The sequence below is a fragment of the Notolepis coatsorum genome (assembly GCF_963971535.1).
Source record: "Notolepis coatsorum genome assembly, chromosome: 3".
NCBI classification, from domain to species: Eukaryota; Metazoa; Chordata; class Actinopteri; order Aulopiformes; family Paralepididae; genus Notolepis; species Notolepis coatsorum.
In genome coordinates, this window is record NC_140167.1 from 141,144,170 (window position 1) to 141,168,440 (window position 24,271).

General features: G+C 43.5%; 1 protein-coding gene across 1 annotated transcript in view; it reads left to right on the forward strand.

The window, feature by feature from the left end:
• Positions 1-24,271, forward strand: part of lss (lanosterol synthase (2,3-oxidosqualene-lanosterol cyclase)) — a 119,722-nt gene that overhangs the window by 35,805 nt on the left and 59,646 nt on the right. Inside the window, exons 8-9 of the mRNA XM_084309580.1 lie at positions 6,652-6,760; positions 6,927-7,045. Of these exons, the coding sequence (XP_084165706.1) occupies positions 6,652-6,760; positions 6,927-7,045 (228 nt within the window). The remainder of the gene's footprint in view (positions 1-6,651; positions 6,761-6,926; positions 7,046-24,271) is intronic.

Genomic DNA, 24,271 nt, shown 5'->3' on the forward strand with positions numbered 1-24,271 from the left:
TTGATATAATTGAATAGTTCAGCCTGCATTTGTTAGATGTGAATGGATACACTGGTTTTGTAAAACCACTGGCTGGCTGCTCTAATGCTGTGAGCATCATAGACTGTTGCTTTACCATACTTGATTGTACAGAAGCTGAAGCACTAGTTTAACAATTTACGTTATGTGCAGAGAAACAAGTTAAAAACAATTTATGCACTTTCAATAAAGCGTTTAAAAAAAACTGTTGGGGGAACGACGACGACTTCGTAACCTAGTTACTTTCAAAGTAACTAAGTTACTCTGATAATCAAGTAATCAGTAAAGTAACTTGGATTACTTTTTAAAGGAGTAATCAGTAATCAGTAATCGGATTACTTTTACAAGTAATCTGTGGCATCACTGGTCCTGGGCCCACATCCTGAGGGCCTTAGAGGACCGTTTTTGGTTGCTTGTTTCAGAGGACCCGGACCTATCCATCTCCGCATGCCAGCACGCATTAAAATCGCCACCCACAATGAGAGAGTATCCAGTAAGTTTCAACATATTCTTCGTGATTGTATTATAGAACGCTGAATCAAATGTGTTAGGGGCATACAATGCTATTATTGCCATCTTCCTATGAGAGAACTCAACTTTTGCTATAGTAATCCTTCCCTCCGTGTCCGACCACACATCCAGGACTTTGATATCAAGGTTACGTCTTGTAACTATGACGACTCCTTTCGTCTTATCATCGGCTGAGGATGAGGAGATAACGTGATATTGTCGATTTGCTAGCCTTGACACATCACCCACCAATAAATGCGTCTCACTAAGGAGAGCAATGTCAATATTTCTTCTCTTCAATAACCAAAGGACACTGGCACGCTTGTGCGGGGCGTTAAGACCCCCTGCGTTCCAAATTAAAATATTGAATTTAGCCATGGTCGAATTTGTCTAAATGCGTAGAGAACATACCAGTGCAGCCAGGCTGAGTACAGAGGCGCTGATCCAGGCGGGCCCAGATGGTCAATCCCAGGACTTCAGAGGAGGAACAATTACACACATATAAGACAACAGTACATAAAACACAGAAAAATACCACCCCAGTTACAACCCCCCCTCCTTCTACTCTAAACCCTAACCCACCCGTCCTATTATTAACCCTCCTATACCCACTCTCCAATCCCCTCCCTATGCCCCATCCACTAAGGATGGTCATCTTCCTATCATTTCCCACTGGAATCATGGATCCAATAAGACGCTCTCCACTCCGACCCCCTCTCTAGATAAACCCCTGATTAAACCCCCACTAGTCCAATAAACACAAATTAAAATTAAATTCAACAAAGATATCGGTCGAAAACCACCGTGAGCCTTGGCCCTAACATGAGACAACTATAATGGAAAAAATAGCCATTATTATATAATAACTCAACATCATCCCTGTAACCATCTACTTCCGAGTCTGCGTATTAATGTCGCAATGTTATAGCATAAATGGATAAAGGAAAATTTTAAACAAAATTAAATTAAAGCATACCAGCAGATAGTCTAAGGCAGGATCGGATCACAGTTAAATTGCGCAAACAGACGTCATTTAAACAGCGACAATAAGAATAAAAGGAAAAAAGGGTTATGGTCAAAGTGCACGTATGTAACAGCCCCTCTGGTCAGGCACAAAGGCTGGAATGACATAACCTATGTAAGAATAGAATTAAACACCTTCATTAACCCGGGGATAGTAATAAGCTATACCTGACACAACCTGTTATCATATATTGTATATATATATTCAACCGACCTTCTACTACTGGAGCCCAAAGCTCAAAACAGCCTGGATATAAAAATAAAAGCATACAAGAAGTTTGTTAAGGACCCGATCACCGTTGAATTGTGCAAACCGATGTCACTTAAACAGCAACAACAACCAAAATACGTAAACATTAACGGGTCTCGAATGTCTCGGCGCGGGCGATAGACACAGCCTGCTAGCTAGCCCGAGGCTAGCGCGTAAGCTAGTGATGAATCCGGCTAGCACGCTAGAATCTGTTATGTACATTGTCCAGCTAGCTCGCTAGCTTTCATAGAGGCGACACACACGTACGACCATGAGGACAGCATTAGCAAGTAACAGAAGTCATTGGGATGCCCCGCTAGTTTGGATGGGCAGTGGACAGTTAGCCTGTCTGGGCATGACAACAAGCATTTGTGAGTAGTCCGCCCTATCAATGTATTCAGGCCCACATCGCCAAGTCACTCACCCGACATAGATATCAAGCTACAGTCTCGGCCATCCCCCCGAGATATTCCTCCGCTTTAGCCAACGACCAAAATGAACGCTGATCATCGCCCTTACCCAGCACAGATAATTTCGCGGGAGCGAATAGCGTAGGCCTCAGGCCTAGTTTCCATAGCCTGGACATGACCACTTTGTATTCGCCTCTCTGTGCTTGAACCTCCGGCGTAAAGTCTTCGAAAATGGCCACTTTGTGATCGCCGAGACTTAGTTTACCCCTTCTGGCACGGGCCGACCGCATGATGAGCTCCCTCTGCTGAAGCCTGTTTAGCTTGACAATGATGGGCCTCGGCTCTTTGTTCACTCCAGGACTGGTCTTGCCCACTCTGTAGGCCGACTCACATACGGGAGGGCTGGGGAGGACATCTTTCCCCAGTATTTTCTGCAGCAATTCCGGCATGGTCTCCGAGAGACGGCCTCCCTCATTGCCCTCCGGTACACCAACAATCCTGATGTTGTAGCGTCTCTCCCGGGACTGCATTTCCACAATTACCGACTGTAGTTTGGCAACTTCAGCCTGCCTAGCCAGCAGGGAGGTCTCCAGACCCGCCAGCCTCTCGCCTTGTAGTGAGGCCTCTGTCGTTAGCGTGGCTAGTTCGTTAGCATTAGCCGAGGAGACAGCATGCAGCGACTCCATCTTGTCTCTCAACGGGTCGACCGCCAGCCTAATTTCCTCTGACATCTCTCGATGAAGGGTATCAAAAAATTTCGCCTGCACTTTTCTCTGTGTTTCAGCGAAGCGTATCTCAAAGTCTGCATGGAGTTTGGTCATGACCGAGAGAACAGCTTCACTTATCTCACTGATACCAGGCGAAGGCGAGGGTAGATCCGGTGGCAGTTTGCCGGCTGGGGTGCTCATGGATCTGGTCTCCACCGACATCGCAGAAAGTTGAAAAAAGTCGACGAAAGTAGTTGAAACTCGATGACTCAACAAGAAGACAAATAACAAATAAAAATAAAATAAAGACTAATGGGGAGAAAAGTATATTTCGCACGATAGAAGGGAGCTCACGTGAAACACGTCTTACTCCATGAACGCCTAACTCCGCCCCCTATTCTATATTATAGTTATGCATACAATACTATGGCCCATTTGACATCAACTATCTATCATTCAATATGTGAAAAAGAATAAATTTTTTCATCCATACGTTTGTGTGTTATCCCGTGGTGAATATAAGTATAGTTTTAGAGTGATCCTGGTTAATCCCAGAAAACGGCGATATGCAGCAATACGTGAATTTCACTAAAAGCGTTGGCGTTTCTCACCTGGACACGCTACAATTTCCAAATCAAATTTATAAAATAGGTATTATGTTTCATCATGAATGCATGAAAGGGGGGGGGGGGGGGGGGGGGTCGTTTTTTGATGCTTTGATTGTCACCAACGGCATACGTTGTGGAGAAAAGTTACACACGCACACGTTGCGATCGATGTGAAATCATGGTTGGATCAAAGCAGGATTGATGTCATATAGTCCTTACCTTCACTAGGAGGTACCACAAAAAGAATATTCCAATTGTCTGATCGCGATTCCAAGTATTGGTGTCCATCGTGTCGCCAACATAATCCACCACAACACATGCATCGGGGGCATTGGACACGTTCCAATGCCATCGAGTGAACCGCTAGACTCAACTGACCAAGAGAACTGCGCCCGGAGACATTTGAATGTAACACAGAGTAAGATACAAGGTTTCAAAGGGTGTTCGATACTGCCACCCAGCAGGATGCGACCGGTATTCACACCACAGCTGTAATGATCTACACAGCAGTCACATGTTGTAGTAAATCACACCACAGATGTAATGATCTACACAGCAGTCACATGTTGTAGTAAATCACACCACAGCTGTAATGATCTACTGCAGTCACATGTTGTAGTAAATCACACCACAGCTGTAATGATCTACACAGCAGTCACATGTTGTAGTAAATCACACCACAGCTGTAATGATCTACTGCAGTCACATGTTGTAGATAGATAGCTAGATAGATAGATAGATAGATAGATAGATAGATAGATAGATAGATAGATAGATAGATAGATAGATACTTTATTAATCCCCTTGGGGAAATTCAGGGTATCTCGCAGCTCACAACAGTATACAGACATTGACCGTTCCCATACAGTTATTACACGTTATGTCTGCATCATGAATTAAAAATAAGTACATGATAAAATTCAATTAAGTCATACCCATCAATATTAATAAGAGTGTGATTAGATAAAAGCAGGTGTATAAAAACAGTGTATAAAAACAGGTGTAAAAACAGGTGTAAAAAAACAGGTGTAAAAACAGGTGTGTGGGTCAGAGGTCAGGTCCCCCGCACTATAATACGCTGTTGTACAGTCTGATGGCTGTGGGGACAAAGGACCTCCTGTGCCGCTCAGTCCGTGAGTGCAGGGAGATGAGCCGTCCGCTGCGACTGCTGCTCTGCCCCACCAGGGTGTGGTGGAGAGGGTGGTTGGTATTGCCCATGATGGCCAGCAGCTTGCTCTGCGTGCGGCTCTCCACCACGGTCCCCAGTGGGTCCAGTCTCCTCCCCACCACTGAGCCAGCCTTCTTGACCAGCTTATCCAGCCGTCTGGTATCCCTGGCCGTGGTATTACCACCCCAACAGACAGCGGCGTAGAGGAGCACACTTGACACCACTGCCTGATAAAACATGAACAGCATTTCCCCACACACATTAAAAGACCTGAGCCTCCTAAGGAAGAACAGCCTGCTCTGTCTTGTCTTGTCTTGTAGAGCGCTTCCGTGTTAGCAGCCCAGGCCAGCTTATCGTCTAGGTGCACGCCTAAATATTTGTATGTCTGCACCGTCTCAACAGCTTTAATGATCTACAGCAGTCACATGTTGTAGTAAATCACATCACAGCTATAATGATCTACACAACAGTCACATGTAGTAAATCACATCACAGCTGTATCCACAGCTGTTTTGTTATTTACTACATACTCCCTTTTGCTCAAGTGTGTAGTTTTCTGTGCAAAAGAACATATCTTGTTGTCTGATCTCCAGGAGTTGTATGTCCAAGACTACGCATCTATAGACTGGCCTGCCCAGAGGAACAACATAGCAGCTTGGGGGGGGGGCAGGTGACAGGGGGGGGGGGGGGGGACTAGGTCACTGGGGGGGGCTAGGTGACAGGGGGTGGGGCCAGGGAGCGGAACTGCAGAGTTGTGGTTGCAGCAGTGAGGAGGAGATGGTGCAGGGGGAGGAGCTGCAGCTGGAGAGGTGGGGGGGGGGGGGGGGGGGGGGGGGTGTTGGTGTGGCCTGGTCAACAGGGGCAGAGCGAGCCCTGGCTGCCGTGTCAAACCGGTTGTAGAATTGGTTAAACTCGTTGGCCTTGTCCACATCACCCTCTGCCTGGCAGTTTACCTGCTTATAGCCGGTGATGGTTTTCATTCCCCTCCACACCTCTCTGGTGTTGTTGTGCTGCAGCTTCCTCTCCACCTTCCTTGTAGTAAATCACACCACAGCTGTAATGATCTACAGTCACATGTTGTAGTAAATCACACCACAGCTGTAATGATCTACTACAGTCACATGTTGTAGTAAATCACACCACAGCTGTAATGATCTACTGCAGTCACATGTTGTAGTAAATCACACCACAGCTGTAATGATCTACAGTCACATGTTGTAGTAAATCACATCACAGCTGTAATGATCTACAGTCACATGTTGTAGTAAATCACATCACAGCTGTAATGATCTACAGCAGTCACATGTTGTAGTAAATCACAGCTGTAATGATCTACAGTCACATGTTGTAGTAAATCACACCACAGCTGTAATGATCTACAGTCACATGTTGTAGTAAATCACATCACAGCTGTAATGATCTACTACAGTCACATGTTGTAGTAAATCACACCACAGCTGTAATGATCTACTGCAGTCACATGTTGTAGTAAATCACACCACAGCTGTAATGATCTACAGTCACATGTTGTAGTAAATCACATCACAGCTGTAATGATCTACAGTCACATGTTGTAGTAAATCACATCACAGCTGTAATGATCTACAGCAGTCACATGTTGTAGTAAATCACAGCTGTAATGATCTACAGTCACATGTTGTAGTAAATCACACCACAGCTGTAATGATCTACAGTCACATGTTGTAGTAAATCACATCACAGCTGTAATGATCTACAGTCACATGTTGTAGTAAATCACATCACAGCTGTAATGATCTACAGCAGTCACATGTTGTAGTAAATCACATCACAGCTATAATGATCTACACAACAGTCACATGTAGTAAATCACATCACAGCTGTATCCACAGCTGTTTTGTTATTTACTACATACTCCCTTTTGCTCAAGTGTGTAGTTCTCTGTGCAAAAGAACATATCTTGTTGTCTGATCTCCAGGAGTTGTATGTCCAAGACTACGCATCTATAGACTGGCCTGCCCAGAGGAACAACATAGCAGCTTGTGACATGTACACACCTCACAGCACGCTGCTCACTGTAGCCTACAGTAAGTATGATCTGCCTATTCTTCCAAGATGTTATTCTGCAAAAGTACCTTCGAAATTCCCCCCCCAGTAGTTTTAGTGTGTATTAATATAAAAAATACAAAGATTTGATTAGATTTTGATTTGACTAGTTCCTCCCTTAATCCTGTGTGTATTGTGGCTCCACAGTGGTGATGAATGTATACGAGGCTCACCACATCACTGCACTGAGAGGAAGGGCTGTCACAGAGCTTTATGACCATGTACAAGCCGACGACCGCTTTACCAAGTGTATCAGCATCGGACCGGTAAGAGAGAGAGATTAGGTATAGAATGCTGTTGGTTTGGCTACAGACCCAGATTCTAAGAACAGTTTCCCCACAGGTTTGTAAGATACAGCAGAAGAGACTGTGTCCATGTGACACATGCAGCACATATGTGATTGTGTCCGTCATTATGTATTTGTGACATGCCTGTCTGATGTTGTGGTGGCACCGGGCCATCGCAAATAAACCTGCAGTATAATGAAGGGAGAAGTTACATGCTCTCCAACCAACCCACATCAAAAGGAAATGTAGGCCTGTCCGGTGCTCTCAGAGTAGGCCTGTCCAGTAGTTTAAACACAGGGTGCCTTTTCAAAACTCGTAACATTAGTTTAAAATAAAGTTTATTGCCTTAAATCTGTGTGTTCCAGTGTTCTACTTCATAGACTAAATCTCTGAAGTCTGTATTTGTAGAATTACTGGCCATTGACCAAATCAAGACTAAGCTTTTGATCTGGCTCAATTGGTAGCGCTGCTGCCATTTATGCTGGTAAGTACAGGACCATAGTCCTTGCCAGTCATAGTCAAGAGTTTTATTTGTCACGGCATACAAGCATACAGTGAAATGCGGGTGGTCATGCCTGCAGCGATTGTGCAATAATACAAGTAATAAGAATAAGACATTTGTGCAATAATACAAGTAATAAGAATAAGACATAACAGGTATAATGTACATAAAGTTTACAAAGAGCATGGTAAAAGACATGCTAAGGTCCTGCGATAGTGCAATACAATGTTAGCTACGGATGAGGCACTGGGTCTTATGTACACTACTATACAATACTATACTATACAATCCTACAGTTATACTGATATATCCTTATGCTATCTTGCTATATCCATCTATTTACTATACAAGAACCTGGGGGAACAAGCTAGTCCTTGCCAGTCATAGTCCTTGCCAGCCATAGTCCTTGCCAGTCATAGTCCTTGCCAGCCATAGTCCTTGCCAGCCATAATCCTTGCCAGCCATAGTCCTTGCCAGCCATAGTCCTTGCCAGCCATAGTCCTTGCCAGCCATAGTCCTTGCCAGCCATAATCCTTGCCAGCCATAATCCTTGCCAGCCATAGTCCTTGCCAGCCATAGTCCTTGCCAGCCATAGTCCTTGCCAGCCATAGTCCTTGCCAGCCATAGTCCTTGCCAGCCATATACCTTGCTAGCCATAGCCCTTGCCAGCCATAGTCCTTGCTAGCCATAGTCCTTGCTAGCCATAGTCCTTGCCAGCCATAATCCTTGCCAGCCATAGTCCTTGCCAGCCATAGTCCTTGCCAGCCATAGTCCTTGCCAGCCATAGTCCTTGCCAGCCATAGTCCTTGCCAGCCATATACCTTGCTAGCCATAGCCCTTGCCAGCCATAGTCCTTGCTAGCCATAGTCCTTGCCAGCCATAATCCTTGCCAGCCATAGTCCTTGCCAGCCATAGTCCTTGCTAGCCATAGTCCTTGCTAGCATGAATGACAGCAGTCACAAAAACTCACTGCTTGCTGTGTTGCACACAACTGATCCTGGGGAATGCATGGTTTGTATTTTGTATCATGCAGTACTCTTACTTCTAACGTAATAACCAGCCTAATGTAGTAAAATTGTGGCAGTCGCTTCTACATACCCTCGTTCATTCACAATCCCAAGATAAACATTGCCCCGTTTCTAAATAATCCAGGCTGGTTTTCTAGATCGTGAGATAGTGTGTTTTGTGCAGCGTATGCGCAAATCTCGCGTCTGCTCGCTTGAAACCTATATTATTGCCAGGTCAAAGGTAAACACATGACCTTGTTTCTTCACAAAGCCGGGGGGGGTGGTTGTTTATCCGACGCTGCGATCATGCAGACGCATGTTTTATGATGGAGTTTCGGTAAAAAGTACACGTAAAACAGACGTTACCTTTGTTTTAGAGGTGCTCCATTTCTCACTTCGAGTCCAAAAGTGTCTTGAATCAGAACAGGATCAATACATATAACATTAGGTAGCCCTCATTTGTGTTCTTCATCTGCTCTGGCCAGACTATAGACGGAGCCGAATAGGTTTCCTCATCGGTCGGTTTGATTATAGTTTTTTTTAACGTTTTACTAGTAGTGCTTAGTCCAACATAGTCTGGTGGAAATGCACCTTATCATCCATAATCATCATCCATGTAATCCGTTTTGTCTTCTTCTTTTTTTTTTTTACTTACATTTTATTTGCATTTTTGATTTACAAACATCTCAGACAATACATTTAAACAGACAGAAACAATAAAGAAAAAATTATAACATCAAAAAGAATAGTGATGCACCGATGTGAAAATGGTGGCCGATACCGATAACCGATATTAATATTGCTGTTCTGGTCGATACCGATATTTACCGATGTCGATATCTCTGTATAGAAAACACTTTTTTATGATAATCAAATAAAGAGCTATTTTCCAAAACGCATACCTTTTTTACTTTTGTAACTTATTTTCAGAAATTACTGATATTTTGAAACAATTTAAGGCCAAAACATGTAAAAAGAAAAAATAATATTAAATTTTAATTAAAAAAAAGAAAAAATTATATCGGCCCATATCGGCCCTATCTTGATATCGGGCCGATACCGATGTGTAAAAAAAAATTGCCATATCGGCCGATATTATATCAGCGGCCAATATATCGTGCATCACTAAAAAAGAAAAGAAAAATAAAAGAAAGGGGGTGACATGGGTTCATCGGTCAATTCTATCTTTACCTTGTTTATTTACATTTCAATTTATTTTATAGTTCCCTTGTTCCCTTTTCATTCTTTTTTTTAAACAATGTTTATTGTTTTTTTTTTTTTTTTTTTAGTTTTACAGCATCAGTTCAACAGTTCAACAACCATACAAAAGGAAATGCTGCCAACTGCCCCCCCCTCCCCGAGTTACAGAAAAATAGATGCAAATTAACCCCCCCCCCCCCCCCTGAAAAAAAAAAAAACTCGGCCAGACCCCCCCTCCCCTCCCCCAGACTAGGACCTCGACAAATTCATTTTTTTTCTTTTTTTACACATTTTGAGAGTTTTGTAAACCCAGTTACACCCGTCTAACAGGTGCCCATACTTCTACACCAAACAAATAAATTTCTACCATTACATCTTTTCTCTTCAAAGAGCAACTAATAACATTTACAGTATCATTCATTGCAATATATACCCTTCAGAAAGACAAAAGGGAGCTTCAATAATAGCCCACATCATCAACCTACTATGTAATCTGTTCTAAGTATTGCCTAAACCCAGCCCAGCATTTATCAAAGAGACGTGGTTTTTTCTTAAGATTGAACATTATTTTCTCTGATGCCATGTACGAAGAGATTTCACTAAGCCACATAGACATGGGGGGGGATTCAGCACTTTTCCACAGCATGGCAATACACTTGTTCCCTGCAATCATGGCCAATTTAATGATCCGCACCTTGCCTCTCTTATCTGGAGAAATGTCAGACATGTCTCCTAATAATGCTAATTTAGGTGTACATGGGATCTCAAGACCTGTGACCTCTTCGAGAATCTCCCAAATTGAGCCCCAGTAAGGTCTCAGTTTGTTACATTCCCAGAACATGTGGAGCAGGCTACCTGTTTCCGTTGAGCACCTAGGGCAAAGGTCAGAGATAGCCTCATTCATCCTGTGAAGTCTTTCCGGCGTAAAATAGGTTCTATGGAGAATGTTAAATTGCATAAGTTTATGTCGAGTGTTATATGAAAAAGATAGTGCAGACTCACATAGTGATTCCCATTCATCTTCATCAAAGGTACAGTCCAGGTCCCGCTCCCATTTGTTCTTGGCATTTAGGGGTATAATTTCTGTACTGGTCAGGATTCTATCATATGTTAATGATAGGATGCCTCTAGTGTGAATAACTCCTTTTAGAATATCATCTATGAGGAGGGGTTTTGGAAGAGTGGAGTTTCCTCCCTGACCTGTACCTATGAAGTGTCTGACCTGTAGGTATTTAAAGAAATTAGTAGTTGGAAGGTGGAAGGCGGCACGTAACTGTTCAAAGGACATAAGTATGTTATTATCATATAGGTCCCCAAAAGTTTTAATTCCCTGAGTGTACCACTTCTTGGTGATGCCATCTCTAAGTGATTCTGGCAAAGCTGGATTGTTGTGGAAGGGAGTCTTCCTGTGAAATGCAATAAAGCTACCAAGATGTGTCTGAATCTCAAACCATGTTCTTGCTGTGTGTTTAATAAATGGGTTATCTGAACAATTCTTCAGGGTGTGGTACTTCCTGATAAAAGGAATTCCGTCCAGCGGTACGTCCGTCGTATGGCATTGTTCTATTTGTCTCCAGGCAGGGGAATTAATCGACTCATTCTGCCAAATCCACAGAGCCCTTGTCTGTGCAGCCCAGTAATAGCGTTGGAAGTCCGGGAGTTTCAGTCCACCACACTGGGGGGAATTATATAGGGTTTTAATTTTAATTCTAGGGACCTTCCTTCTCCATATGAATGCAGATATTATCCTTTGTAATTTCTTGAAGAAGTTCTTATGTATAGATATAGGGAGGGTTTGAAAAAGATAGAGAAATTTAGGTAGGATGTTCATCTTAATGCAGTTCACACGTCCGATTAGCGAGAGAGGCAGCTGCATCCATCTATCTAGGTCCTTCTCCACCTTTTTAAGTAGTGGGTCATGATTTAGTAAGAAAATTGTATCTATTTGGTTCGGGATTTTTAGACTAGTGAGTTAAGTGGCATGGCCACGCTTTTTTGTGCATTAATCTTGTAGCCTGAGATTACATTATACTTTGACAGTGTTTCCATAAGGGCAGGCATGGATGAGTCAAGATTGGTTAGAAACAGGACTATGTCGTCCGCGTATAAAGAGATGACATGGCTCTCAGGACCCACCTTGATCCCACTAATAGCTTTATGTGACCTTATTGCTATAGCCAGGGGTTCGATTACCAGCGCAAAAAGTGTCGGGGAAAGAGGGCGATTTTGTATGAAACCGGTCTGGTCCGTATTAATAAGTGAGGTGGTTACTCTCTCAAGTCGAGTGGCTATGATTTTAGTAAACATTTTATATTCGTTGGAAAGGATCGAAATTGGTCTGTACGACCCGCATAAGGTAGGGTCCTTCCCTGGTTTTGGCAGGACTATAATAAGAGCTTGCTCAAGGGTATCAGGTAGTTGGTCATTCTCAATAGAGTAGTTGAACATTTCTAGGAGAGGGTCTATCAATTTGCTAATAAATGCCTTGTAGAAGTCTATGGAGAAGCCGTCCGGCCCTGGAGCTTTCCCTGGCGTCAGTTTTGATAAGGCATCTAGTATTTCTTGCTTAGTTATCGCCTCGTCAAGGACCCCCCTTGTGCCTTTTGTTATCGTAGGTATATCTAGGTTGTCCAAGAACTCACACATCTCCTGTCTCTTCTCCCCCTGCGAGGAGTAGAGAGACTTGTAGAAGTCTGAGAAGGCCCGATTTATGAGCAGTGGGTTCAGGGTCAACTCCCCTTTGTCGCTTACCCTAATGGCCGGTATACACCTAGCGGCATCCTCCCTTCTAATTTGCCACGCTAGTAGTTTCCCTGCCTTGTCACCCTGCTCATAGTAGCGATGTTTCAACCTTGACATAGCGTTTTCTACCTCTCGCGAGGTGATAGTGTTATATTCTGCCTTTTTTGCCGTTATCTGAACCAATAAGGTCCGTGATTGTAATAGGGAGTGTTGATTTTCAAGCGCTTTTATATCAGACTCTAGTGAGCGTAATTTGGTTTGATATTGTTTCTTTTTCCAGGAAGAGTAACTAATAATGTAGCCTCTTATGTAAGCTTTAAGGGTCTCCCAGACTATAGCTGGTGAGGCCGAGCCCCTATTAATCAATAAATACCAGTCCAACTGTTTGTTAATTAATTTGACAAAATCCTCATCGTTATTTAGAAAATTAGGAAACCTCCAGCGTTTGGAGTTTGTGTGAGAGTCGCTTAAGGCTATTTTAGTCAAAAGGGGGGCGTGGTCTGAGTGTGTCATGGCTAAGTATTCGCAGGACGAAACAAGATGGAGTTTTGCTGTATGTATAAAGAACGTATCAATCCTAGAGTAGCTGTTGTGCATGTGTGAGTAGAAGCTGTATTCCCTTTGAGATGCATGCCCCTCCCGCCATGTATCCAACAAATTAAGATCCATAAGTTCTTTTTTAAGAGCCTTGGCCGCTGAGGTCAAAGGTTTAGGGGTAGGGGAGGATCTGTCCATAGCAGGGTCTAATACCAGGTTAAAGTCACCACCAATTATAAGTTCTGAAGGGGTGCATGTCACTTTAAGAAAAAGGTTCACATAGAAGTTAGGGTCATTGTGGTTCGGACCATATACATTCAGCATAGTGACCAGTTGGTCTCCCATATATCCCCTGACTAAAATATATCTTCCCCCTTTATCCTTTTCAACTAGGTTCGGTTGGAAGGGGATCCCTCTTCTTACCAGAATAGCCACCCCCCTTGCTGAAGATGTAAATGAGGAGAAAAATATTTGCCCTTGCCATTGTTTCCCCAGTTTACTGTGCTCTGCGTCATCCAAGTGAGACTCTTGCAGGAAGGCCACGTCTATTTGATGTCTTCTGATGAAGCTAAGCACTTTAACTTGCCGGTTAAGACCATTAATATTCCAACTCAGAAACGAGTATGTCATTCACCCATGTGGTTGGTATAGCTGGTTAGTAGGACACTGGGATACCTGAAAACATGGTATATACAATACCTAGATGTGTAAACATTATAAACCAATTCACAAAAACAGTCCTGTCTGAACCCCTCCCTTTTCCCCTTAATACCCCCCCCCCCCCCTTCCCAAAAAAAATCCCCCTGGCCTATAAATCCTCCCGTAATCTTGCGTAGTACCATACCCTATCCTACCAAGCGGAGCCGGGCTCCCTACCAGGTTTAGGTTAAGTAATTAAAGGTGTGGGTACGAACATCTCCTTTAAGCATTTCAAAACATGTATATATATATACACACCCTTTTTTTTTTTTAATATCTTTTTTTTTTTTTTTTCAGGGGTAATATCAACGCTTAAAATGCATAAATGTAATGTGCACACATGTATGAATAAACATGTACACCTACATATACCCATTAGCACATAACCATCTTGAAATTAAACTTAGTAATATGAACTCACAACAAAAGGTCTCGTGAGGCTTAACAACATCTCAGTTCCAGTGTCGCCAATAACGACACGTATTACCCGGCGGTTAACATTTCAAAAAGTAATTAGAGTATGAGGCTTATTGCCTGGTATGTGTCTTTATTTACCGCTCCTTTATGGTCGAGTGACGACCGCTGGATCACTTCAGCATAGCCGGGTGGTGCTTACTCAGATACGTCTCTGCCGACCCCGGAGAAGTAAAAGTACGTCTGCCCTCCGGTAGCTCCACGCTCAAGTTAGTGGGATGGAGCAGCTTGAAGGATACGTTGTTCTCGTGTAGCTTCTTCTTCAACGGCATGAAGGCTTTTCTCTTCTTGTAGAGGGCCGTGGACATATCCTTGAAGATCTTGATAGTAGAATTACCGTATGCCAGTGATTTCTTTTTCCACGCCGCGTCCAGGATTCTCGTCACATCGGTGAAACGGAGTAGCTGGATCACTATGGCTCGGGGGAGGCTGCCTTCTTCGGGACGGCGTTGGAGCGTACGGTGAGCCCGCTCTATCTCAATGGTTTGCCCGGTGTCCAGCTCCAGTATTTTGGGGAGCCATTCCTGTAGGAAATCGATAGAGCTTTTCCCCTCCACACCTTCTGGGAATCCCACCAGTCGCAGATTCTTTCTTCTCCCTCTGTTTTCCAATTCGTCCAGCTTTTCCCTCAGACCGCAGATCTCCTCCTCTGTGTCTTTCCTATGATCGCTGAGGTCTTGTTGTAGGTAGTCGAGGCTATCACCGAAGCTAGCTTGCACTCCCTCCATTTCCTTAACACGTTGCCCCAGTGCCTGGTTGTCACTGATAAGTCTTTCCACCGAGATGCTTAGAGAGTTCATCTTAAGTTCCATCATAGCTTGAATTCTGTCGAATACTTTCTCCAGTTCCCCAGTAAACCATATCGGCGGTGTTTCATCGTTAGCTTCGACGTTAGCTACATTAGCTTCCCCGTTAGCCGGTGCGTTAGCTCCTTGCGGTCTCACGCTAGCACTATTGCTAACGCCGGGCGATGTCACCGTCTTCCTGCTCGGTTCGGTCCTTTTGGGTGGCATTTCTTTGTTGGTTATGTGCTTAATAAGCGTGGGTTGACATAAACTGAAGTTAGGCGGAGTATGTTCGATACATCAGGTTTTTCAGGATTTTTGTGTAGGAGCCCGTTCCACTATGTCCTTCCTCTACGCCGCCATCTTTTCCCCACACACACACACCTTGTTGCGTTCCTGCTCAGTTCTCAGGCTCTCCAAGCTGCTGAACACGTGTTCTTTCTCCAGCGCCTCACTGGTTCTGGTGACAAACTCCCAGATCTGTTCTCTCTCCGCCTCAAACTCCTGCCACTCACCCAGCGTCACCTAGGAGACGGCATGAAGATAACGGTTAGGGAGGATTATACTGGTGGTGGGTTGCACCACCAGTATCTAGATCTAGAGTCAGCTTCAGCCTGTTACTCTGAATAAGAGACATGATCACCATCACCATCATCACCACCATCACCATCATCATTATCACCATCATCATTATCATCATTATCATCATCATCACCACCATCACCATCATCATCATCATCATCATCATCATCATCATCATCATCATCATCATCATCATCATCATCATCATCATCATCATCATCATCATCATCATCATCATCATCATCATCATCATCATCATCATCATCATCATCATCATCACCACCACCACCACCACCACCACCACCACCACCACCACCACCACCACCACCACCACCACCACCACCACCACCACCACCACCACCACCACCACCACCACCACCACCACCACCACCACCACCACCACCACCACCACCACCACCACCACCACCACCACCATCATCAACAACATCATCATCATCATCATCATCATCATCATCATCATCATCATCATCATCATCATCATCATCATCATCATCATCATCATCATCATCATCATCATCATCATCATCATCATCATCATCATCATCATCATCATCATCATCATCATCATCATCATCATCATCATCATCATCATCATCATCATCATCATCATCATCATCATCATCATCATCATCATCATCATCATCATCATCATCATCATCATCATCATCATCATCATCATCATCATCATCATCATCATCATCATCATCATCATCATCATCATCATCATCATCATCATCATCATCATCATCATCATCATCATCATCATCATCATCATCATCATCATCATCAAACCATTATTAAAAAAAAACATTGAGGTTGCCCTTATTTCCAATGATGAGTCAACAGACAAAATAAAAAGTTGTAACACAAGTTAAAAACAGGACAAATCACTTCAAATACAAGATAAAAATTAAGATTGAAAGAAATGAAAATAAATCTGCTAAAACAGTTAGAGACGGATACAGAGTGGTTAGTGATCATGGCTTTGAACTAGGTTGATTGAACTTTAAAGTGCGTTGAAGGATGTTTCATGAGTCAGGAGCATCAACAGAAACAGGCTTGAGGACCTTAAGCACGAGCCAGTCATTCAGTCAGATAGTGTCCACAGTTCCAACCCAGCAACACTGTGAGGTAAGGTGGTAACTTACCAATAAGGGTTTAGTATATAAACAAATATCAATGATTATTACAACCTCATCACCTGTCATACAGGAGACACTGGTGAGTATCATACCTGTCACCAGTAATGAATCTGAGGGCAGAGTGATAGACTGAGTCAAGTGGTTTAAGAGTTACATCACCATAGTCCAAAACTGATACGAAGACTGATCCAATTATCCATTTCCTACTATCAACTAATCAAAGGAAAGCTGGTTCTGTTTCTTTACAAGATGCAGCTCAGTGAGTCTCAGTGAGCATAAGACCCGGTAAGCCGATTGGTAATACTCAGAATGCGCTACTGTTTGAAATATTGTGGTCTAGAATCGTTGGATACTGGGTTGTATTCACAATATCATTGATATAAATGGTGAAGAGGACAGGACACAAAATTTAACCACCGTTTGTTATAGACAAAAATTCATCACACACTGTCGCCTCTCAAACAAATAAATCTGAAACCAATCACACAGCTTTCTATCCAAACCAATATTAGATAATCTTTGTAATGATCAACAGTATCAAACATTTTGGATAAATCTACAAAAAGGGCAACACAGTATTTCTACCTATCTAATGCAGAAATTGTATCATTTGTAACTAATGTAATAGCTGAAATAGTACTGTGATTAACTCTAAATCCAGATTGGTGTGGACTAAGTACAGAGTGACTTGAAAGAAAAGATTTAAGTTGATTGTTTACCAAAGATTCCAGGACTTTTGCTAAGCAGGGTAACTTGGAGATTGGGTGGTAATTAATCTCATCTCCTTTATGTAAAGGAATCATGTGGTCCTGGTCACTAGCCCCAGATCAGCACTCCAACTCTGGGAAACTTTGTGAATAGAGCCCTGGGTCCAGCACCTTCAAGCGCTGTCACATCCACCCACTTCTGTCAATAATTCATCCAAATTCCTATAAAGATTCTATGATTCAATTCAAGTTAATTACTTTTGATAAAAGGGTAGAGGTAAGCAAGCTTGATGACCTAGCTTAAACCCTGTCCTCTTTTCTTGATCCTCCAATCACAACTGGTGCTTCCCAAAGTTTGTCCGAGGGAAGCAACCATTGTGATTGGAGGATAAATAAAAGAGGGCAGGGCTTGATTAGGTCAGGTAGGTTTAACACTTTGAGTGCCACGGACGTGTTTTGTCGTTAGTTCATGCCGACCTTTGAGTGCCCCTGACGCTATATAGCATTTGTTTGTCTTTTTTTTAATTGGCGATTTGAATTCATATTTTATCAATCGAGCCTCACGCTAGTGTTGCAGACTCTCTCTGAGCTCAATTGGGAAGATACCGCCCCCTATCGTCTCTCCCTGTGTAACTGCACCCCATTACTTTACACTGACGAAGGGGGGGTGGCCAGTTTCCTCATTTTACTTTTCCCTCAAGCCAACTGAAGAATTCATTGTGCTCGCCGGCCCGGAAAACGTGTGGATTATGTATTTACAGTACCCAACACTGTAATCAATAAGCGTGATCGATATTTGGAATGGCGATCAGGAATTGGAATAATCTTTTTGGATAACATCTGATCTCAGGTAAGGAATTTATTTTACCAGTATTAGGATAATCAGAGCTATTTTCACAGAGATATAAGCGTTTGCCCTATGCGTGTGTGTGTGTGTCTGTGTGTGCGCGATCAGGAAATGAGAGAATCGATATTTCAGCCCGCCTCTATAGCGTGCATAAGTACACATATACTATCGATAATCTAGCGTTTATTTGAAAACGATTCATAAATAGGCCGAAAAATTACAACATGTTTGTGTATGCCAGAATATTCCAGTAAATGCCTTTTATCACGGAATCTTTATATTTTCCTTGAAAACGAGGGCTTTTCAAAATGCTATAAAACGGAAATGAACCGATTAAAAAAAACAATCCGTTTCGACAATGTTGACTGCAAACAAGTCATTGATAAGCGACAGGCAGATTAGACACATAGCCATAATTTAAAACAGAGATTATGCGTTCACAACGCTATCATTGAAGTGGGTGCTGGCATTTAACCATGTTAATGGCCGGCACTGAAACAAATCTGCAAATTCCCTCGTGTGGAAGGTATGACCACATACCATGTCAAAAAACAATAAAAAAAACTATAAAAACAACAACATTGAAGTTCTAACCACTGAGCTCCAAGGAGTTACCACCACCTCAGTTTACAAACCACCTCCCAGACCCATGGAGATGCATGAAACACCAGCACGCGGGAAACCCAAGGTGATTAGAGACTTCAACAGCCACAGCACACAATGGGGATATACAGCCAACAACAACAACAACAACAACAACAACAACAACACATGGAGTACAAATGTGGGCCAAAAACAGCCAGCTTAATCTGACCCACAACGCCAAACAACCAACGTCCTTCAACAGTGGACGATGGAGAGCAGGCTACAACCCTGGTATTCTGTTCGCCAGCCACAAGATCACCGGAAGAAGCAAGAAGCTGGTTCTGTGGCCACTGTCAAGAACCCAACACCGTCCCATTAGCATCACAGTCAATGCTGCAATCACCCCAACCGCAGTTCCGTTCCGAAGAAGATTACACTTTGGAAAAGCGAATTGGCCTGGCTTCCAAGAAGTTCTCGAAAGGAAGATTGCCTTCCAGCGGACACCAAGAACAGTGACACGTTCACCAAGCTTGTGCACAAAGCAGCCCACAAGAACATCCCAAGAGGCTACCACACTCATTACATCCTGGGCCTCGATGCCCAAAGTACTGAACTGTATGAGCAACACCAACAGCTCTATGAATCTGACCCCTTTGCTGGAAGTATACCCTCGAAGTAGGTGAAAGACCTCCATATCAGAAAGTCGCCAGCTGAAGTGGAAAAACCTGCTGAAAACAACTGATATGGCATAAAAACAGCAAAAAGTCGTGGAGCCTCATCCAAAAAAATCTGCTCAATGGGAAATCTACCATCAAACAGCCAAGACCAAAAGTAGAAGTAAAACAACTCCCAAACCACTGGACTGACTAAGCAGTTCTCCCATGAAGAGCTCAATATCAGCATCAACACTCTTAAGACCGGTAAAGCCATCGGACTGAATAACATGTTCACTGAAGAGATCGAGCACTTTGGACCTCTGATGAGGAAATGGATCCTCAGGCTGATGAGCTGATCAAACATACCAAAGATCTGGAGGAAAACCAGGATCATTGCCCTTCTCAAACCAGGCTTACCCCTGTTGCTGAACCAACTATCATCCATCAACAAGTCGGATTCCGACTCTATTAACAAGCCAACTTCTGAACCTCTATATCTACACACCAATGACTGAGCGTTTCATCTACACTAATCCATACTATGGAGCACTGCCATGTCTGTCTATATAATACTACCCGACCCTTGTAGCTCAAAATACCTTGCAGGGTTCAATACGAATGCAAAGGACTGTGTAAAGAAATGTGAAACTCAAATAACTAGCATGCTTCAAAGAAGGACTGGATCCAGGCAACTCCAATATTGAGTTGAGTTTATTAGGATCCCCATTAGCTATGTAAGAGATAATGTATAGCTACGAGGTCATTGTCGCAAAATAATTGACCGACACAGAGTTTAAAATACTGAGGCGCCTCGCCGAGGTGTTTTAAACGTCAGTGAAGGTCAATTATTTTGCGACAATGATCGAGTATAGCTATACATTATCCCGCTTATTACATGGCTAACTTACTAACAATATACCTAATTCATTTTACATCGACAAGACGAGATCAAATGCAGACGCAGTTCTGTTCTGTCGCTCCCGCTGTCATCGTCACACACACTCCGCTGTCAGTGCAGCCGGCAGGTGTGTCTGATTGGCTGCACTGATGCAGTGTGTCAGTGGGCTTGATTGCGAACAGCTGCGCACAGCGGTCATTATTGTTCGGCAGAGGTCCGTTATCGAGTAATAACGGACCTCTGACGAGCGCTATTGACCAATCACAAGCAAGCATTTCGGCGAATGTGAAAACGCCATGTAATAATGCATGACAACAACTAGTCTCCCTGGGGTCCACACAAAACATAAAACATTACAATCGACAAGACTTTTACAGAACAGTAAATAAAAAATTAAAAACTGATTTCCGAAGTCCATTTTCCTTCAAGCATTGACTTTCATATTTTCCATCATATACCACTTATTTTCAGATTTTCATTTCATTGGAAAGAAAATAATGATAATAATAATAATAATAATGATAATAAAATAAGAATAAAGTACTTATATCTGCATTTACAGATGCCAGCCTTCAATTCTCTTAAGGTACAACTACCTGAAATGAAAATACAGTAGCGGTTGTATACATATTGTTACAGTACATACATACATACTACATAAAGTGAGACATTGGGTTCATGCTCAAAATGAAACGTTAGAGTAGAAGGCCATCTACTCTGGCTGGCCGAGTCACACTGCAGGGGGTCGGAGTGCAAGGAGTGGGCCCTGTACTCAGACACACCCTGTCCCCCAAACACACACCCTGTCCCCCAAACACACACCCTGTCCCCCAAACACACACCCTGTCCCCCAAACAAGGTAGAAACAAATGTAGAAAAAGCGTTTTTGTTTACACACACAATCACACAACATGCATATTGAAAAGCAAAAATACACAATAGGTACACATCTTATTTTCATGTGGGTCGATGTAGAGACATTCTGATCAATGACAAGGCTGTACTTAATAAATCCCTGAGTCACAGGCACAGACATACCAGCACACACCGATCAATACCCAGTTAACGCCAAACATGGACCGATCATCGATCATGGTGGGTGGGACCATGGGTGGTATGGATCAATGGAGAAAAACTCAAACCCATTAGCACATTGACACTAGAGCTTGATATTTATGTCTGAACTCCACAGGACACGACGGCACCCAACGGATCGGGCTTGGGTTAACTTGGGTGGAGGAGATCTTCTGCCCTCAACACATAGGGGCGAATTCACAAAGGGATTGCGCAGCTTTTTCTGACGCTATGCCGGCGCAAATAGCTCTGAAACACAGTTTGCTATTCACAAAGGAAGCGCAACGGGTGAAATGAGGTGGTAACTGCGTTCCGTCAGCATTGCGTCCGGTGCTATTTGCTCCCTTTCGCTCGATTGTCGCTCGAAAATCTCCTGCTGTGTGGGTTCTTTTATTCATAACAATGGAAGCAATAACAGCAATAACAGCCTGGCAAGAATCGCCCGCCGTGTGCATTGGATTTAAGAGCTTAATTCCCTCTCCCTCATTTCGGGTTTATTTGCCCCCTTCCTGATATCTGGCAACAGCGCCAGCAGGTGCAGACTGCTCCACGAGCCAACTGCGTTGGAGCAAATCAAGATCAAATTGCACACCTATGGGCGTGTTCGCGCTAGTATCTCATCCGCGCAATATCTTTAGTGAATGGCTCGCAAAGACGGAGCAGATACTGCGGGAAAATCGTGAGCAGTTAAGGGTGCAATTACCACCGCGCAATCCATTCTTTGTGAATTCGCCCCATAGAGTCTTGTTTAAAGTCTCGGTGTGTTGGAATTCCACGCGGTGGAGCAGGGTTTTGCAACCTCCACCTCCATCCTGTCAGAGGGGGTCGACCAAACCAATCTACAAAGATATCCTTCGAAATTCAACAGGGTCAACTTTCCCAGGTGTGGAGAGAGGAGGTCGCCATGGCAACCACCTTTTCCCCCTTCACAATGGGCATCTCCCAGGGCAACATCAAAGAACTGACAAAGGCCATCTACTCTGGCTGGCCGAGTCACACTGCAGGGGGTCGGAATGCAAGGAGTGGGCCCTGTACTTACACACACCCTGTCCCCCAAACACACACCCTGTCCCCCAAACACACACTCTGAAAGACATTTTCAGCACAAAGCTGACAAAATATGAATAGAAATTGGACTAAACGTTTTAAGTGTGGATCAATGGAGAACTCTATATGCATGTTTGTTGTGTTATAATGAATTATTCTGTGTGCAAAGGCTAATTAATTTTCCCTAGGCTTCCAAATCTAATGACTGACACCCACACATTCAGATTATTGTGCTGGACATCATACAATGAGTTGTAGATGTGTATCTCAACTGTACAAACTTGTATTGACATTTCTTAATAAAAGAAAAAAGACTAATTTAATCAGATTAAGCACTTTATTCAAATTGAACATTTGTGATGTCACAGTATGTCATAATAGAACATTCTAGAACATTTGTGATGTCACAGTATGATGTCATAATAAAACATTGTAGAACATTTGTGATGTCACAGTATGATGTCATAAATAGAACATTCTAGAACATTTGTGATGTCACAGTATGATGTCATAATAGAACATTCTAGAACATTTGTGATGTCATAATAGAACAAAAAGCAAGGATGACAAATAAATTAAAACATGTACAACTTGATTGACAAAGGTTGGAGCATCTGGCAGGCGTTCCTGATCGCTCCCCTATCCACCACCTCTCCCTTCCTCTCGCAGGCGATCATGTCCAGCAGGGTCTGTCGGAGGTGGTCCCGGATGCAGCCGTATTGCACCACCTGGTCCCGGAAGATGATGAGGCCCAGGTTGTCGACGTTATCCACGTTGTTCTGCTGCACATAGCTACAGTCCATGTACCAGAGGATATCTCTGATCCTCACCATGGCAGTCTGATGGTCGATCCAGGCTTGATTCAGTGTTTGGAGAAAGTTATTGTTTAGAGAGTTGAGGACATCTTCTCGTACTTTGTTGATGAGGTGCTCGGTGACCACCTCCCGCAGGCCCGTGTAGAGCTTCTCGCCGTGCTTGTGTAGCACCATGGTGTAGGCGTTCCTGTACTGCTCCTCCAAGCTCAGCCCGCTGTTGCTCTTCCTCTGGATCTCCTGGATGGCATTCTTGAGAAGGTCCCAGATGTTGTTGACTTGACATACATCCAGTGGCATCTTTCCACGGCTAAACATGTTTGAGAAATGCAGGTTTCAATCTATGTTGTTTAACAGTTGATATCTTCAGTCCTGTTTCAAAATGCGCAAAATACAGTATATATTCAAGCTTACAGACAAGTAGCCGGAAACAACGTCTACTGAGATCTGAGATATTCTTCTTCTTCTTCTTCTTATTTGAATTTCCGGCAGAGTAGACGCATCGTGGCGTATTACTGCCCTCCGCAATTCTTTTTATGGGCTCTTCTTCTTCTCCTTCTTCTCCTTCTTCACCTTCTTTTTCTTCTTCTACTGGACCCTGTCATCAACTACATTGTCCATTGGAGTGCAGCTACTGCTGCTACTTCCTGCCTGAGCCCCCCTCCGCGGGACCCTCCTTGCCCCCTGCTATCTTATCCTGGGCTGCTTTGTCCCTCGCAGCCTTGTCCCTCGCAGCCCCCTCAGCCAATTCATTACACACCTCCTTCCAGTCCAGACCTTCCAATCCCAGATGTTGAACCGCTATCCTAACAATCATCTTCACCATCTCTGTTCTACCCTTAGCCTCTGCCATACCAGTAACTACCCCTGCCACGAAGGCCACAATAC